The 2,426-nt window shown below is 45.7% G+C and overlaps 1 protein-coding gene across 1 annotated transcript in view; it reads left to right on the top strand.

The window, feature by feature from the left end:
* Positions 1 to 1,794, top strand: part of lamtor2 (late endosomal/lysosomal adaptor, MAPK and MTOR activator 2) — a 13,847-nt gene extending 12,053 nt beyond the window's left edge. Inside the window, exon 4 of the mRNA XM_043684069.1 lies at positions 1,705 to 1,794. Coding sequence (XP_043540004.1) covers positions 1,705 to 1,794 — 90 coding nt within the window. The remainder of the gene's footprint in view (positions 1 to 1,704) is intronic.
* Positions 1,795 to 2,426: the final 632 nt, after the last annotated feature.

Genomic DNA, 2,426 nt, shown 5'->3' with positions numbered 1-2,426 from the left:
AATCGAATGCTGAATATAGGATTAAAGACAGGATTCTTGGCAGTGTGGAGGAACAGAGGGACTTTGGGGTTCAAGTACATAGATCCTTTAAAGTTGCCACCCAAGTAAATAGGGTTGTTAAGAAAGGATATGTGGTGTCTTGGCTTTCATTAACAGGGGGATCGAATTTAGAGTCGTGAGGTTTTGTTACAGCTCTACAAGTTCCTGGTGAGACCACACTTGGAATATTGAGATTAGATTAGATTCCCTCCAGTGTGGAAACAGGCCCTTCGGCCCAACAAGTCCACACCGACCCTGCGAAGAGTTGTGTCCAGTTCTGGTCACCCTACTATAGGAAAGATACAGAGGCTTTGGAGAGGGTGCAAAGAAGGTTTACCAGGATGCCGCCTGGACTGGAGGGCTTGCCTTATGAGGAGAGGTTGACTATGCTCGGAGAGAAGGAGGAAGAGAGGTGACTTGACCGAGGTATACAAGATAATGAGATGAATGGATGGAGTCAATAGCCAGAGACTTTTCCCTAGGGCAGGATTGACTGGCACAAGGGGTCAGAGTTTGAAGATATTAGGAGCAAGGTATAAAGGAGACATCAGAGGTAGATTCTTTACACAGAGTTGTGAGTGCATGGAATGCGTTGCCAGCTGTGGTGGTGGAAGCGAAGTCATTGGGGACATTTAAGCGACTGCTGGACATGCACATGGATAGCAGTGAATTTACGGGTGCATAGGTTAAGTTATTTTATTTTATATTAGGATTAACCCTCGGCACAACATCATGGGCCAAAGGGCCTGTTCTGTGCTGTACTTGTCTATGTTCTATGAATGTAGCAGAGGCAAGGTATTCAGCAGGGGCTGAGAGGGGCGAAGAAATTACTGATCACCAGTCGTTAGTGAAGCAAGTAAATGATTGAGAAAGACGGACAGAGTGAGAGAGAAAGGACAGGCCGCAAGAAAGCACAGAGAAACTGTGCAAAAAAATTCAGAAGAGAGATGAGAGTACGGAAGGAAAGACAAACCGAGGAAGATGAGGAGAAAGAAACAGAGAGAGAGAGAGAGTGGTAGAAGAAGGAAAAGGAGAGAGAAAGACAAAACAACAAGATAGAGATAGAAAGGGTGAGTGCAAGTGAGGAAGAGAAAGGGAAACGGGTAAAGACAGGAGGGAACGTTTTCATGGAATGAGCTGCCAGAGGAAGTCATAGAATCATAAAGCCATACAGCATGGAAACAGACCCTTCAGTCCAACCCATCCATACTGACCAGATATCCTAACCTAATCTAGTCCCATTTGCCAGCACTTGTCCGTATCCCCTCTAAGCCCTTCCTATTCATATATCCATGCAAATGCTTTTTAAATGTTGCAATTGTATCAGGCTCCACCACTTCCTCTGGCAGCTCATTCCATACACGTACCACCCTCTGTGTGAAAACGTTGCCCCTCGGGTCCCTTTTAAATCTTTCCCCTCTCACCCTAAACCTATGCCCCTCTAGTTAAACAGCCCCAGCTTATTCAGCCTCTCCCTGTAGCTCAAACCATCCAACCCTGGCAACATTCCTGAACCCCCAACAACATTCCTGAAGAAGGGCTCATGCCCGAAACGTCGATTCTCCTGCTCCTTGGATGCTGCCTGACCTGCTGCGCTTTTCCAGCAACACATTTTCAGCTCCAACCCTGGCAACATCCTTGTAAATTTTTTCTGAAGCCTTTCAGGTTTCACAACAGCAGACAGCAGGGCTTTCTGAAAATGAGGTTCTGATGTTTGAATCAATCGGGGAAGACCTTGCACTACAGTCCAGATAGAATGTGCCACACTAAATACTTGTAAACTGTGCTCTGCACAATATATAGTGGACAAAGAGGGATGTGGTAGATACTGAAGAGGTGTTAGAGTGGAAGCAGTCTTTTGAGGAGAAAGATGAAAACATTGGGTTTCCTCCGCGTGCTCCGGTTTCCTCCCACAATCCAAAGATATGCAGGTTAGGTGAATTGATCATACTAATTTGCCCATAGTGTAGGTTATTAGTCAGGGGTAAATGTAGGGTAAAGGAATGGGTCTGGGTGGGTTACTCTTCGGAGGGTTGGTATGGACTTGTCGGGATTCCAACTCTAATTCTAACATCCTTCCTATTGGAGAGACACTAGAATTGCAAACAATATTCCAAAAGTGGCCAAACCAATGTCCTGTACAGTGGTGGAGGCTGGTACAATGACAACATTTAAAAGGCATCTGGATGGGGACATGAATAGGGTTTAGAGGGCCAAGTGCTGGCAAATGGGACTAGATTAATTTAGGATATCTGGTTGGCATGGACGAGTTGGGCTGATGGATATGTTTGCATGCTGTACAGCTCTACAGAAAGAGAGAGGATGCAACAAAAAGGGAGAGAGAGAGAGAGAGGCAAGAGAGGGAGAAGTGAAGAAAGAGAGACTGA

This window comes from Chiloscyllium plagiosum, chromosome 51 (assembly GCF_004010195.1).
Source record: "Chiloscyllium plagiosum isolate BGI_BamShark_2017 chromosome 51, ASM401019v2, whole genome shotgun sequence".
In the NCBI taxonomy this organism is placed as follows: domain Eukaryota; kingdom Metazoa; phylum Chordata; class Chondrichthyes; order Orectolobiformes; family Hemiscylliidae; genus Chiloscyllium; species Chiloscyllium plagiosum.
This window is presented reverse-complemented; position numbering and strand designations above follow the sequence as displayed.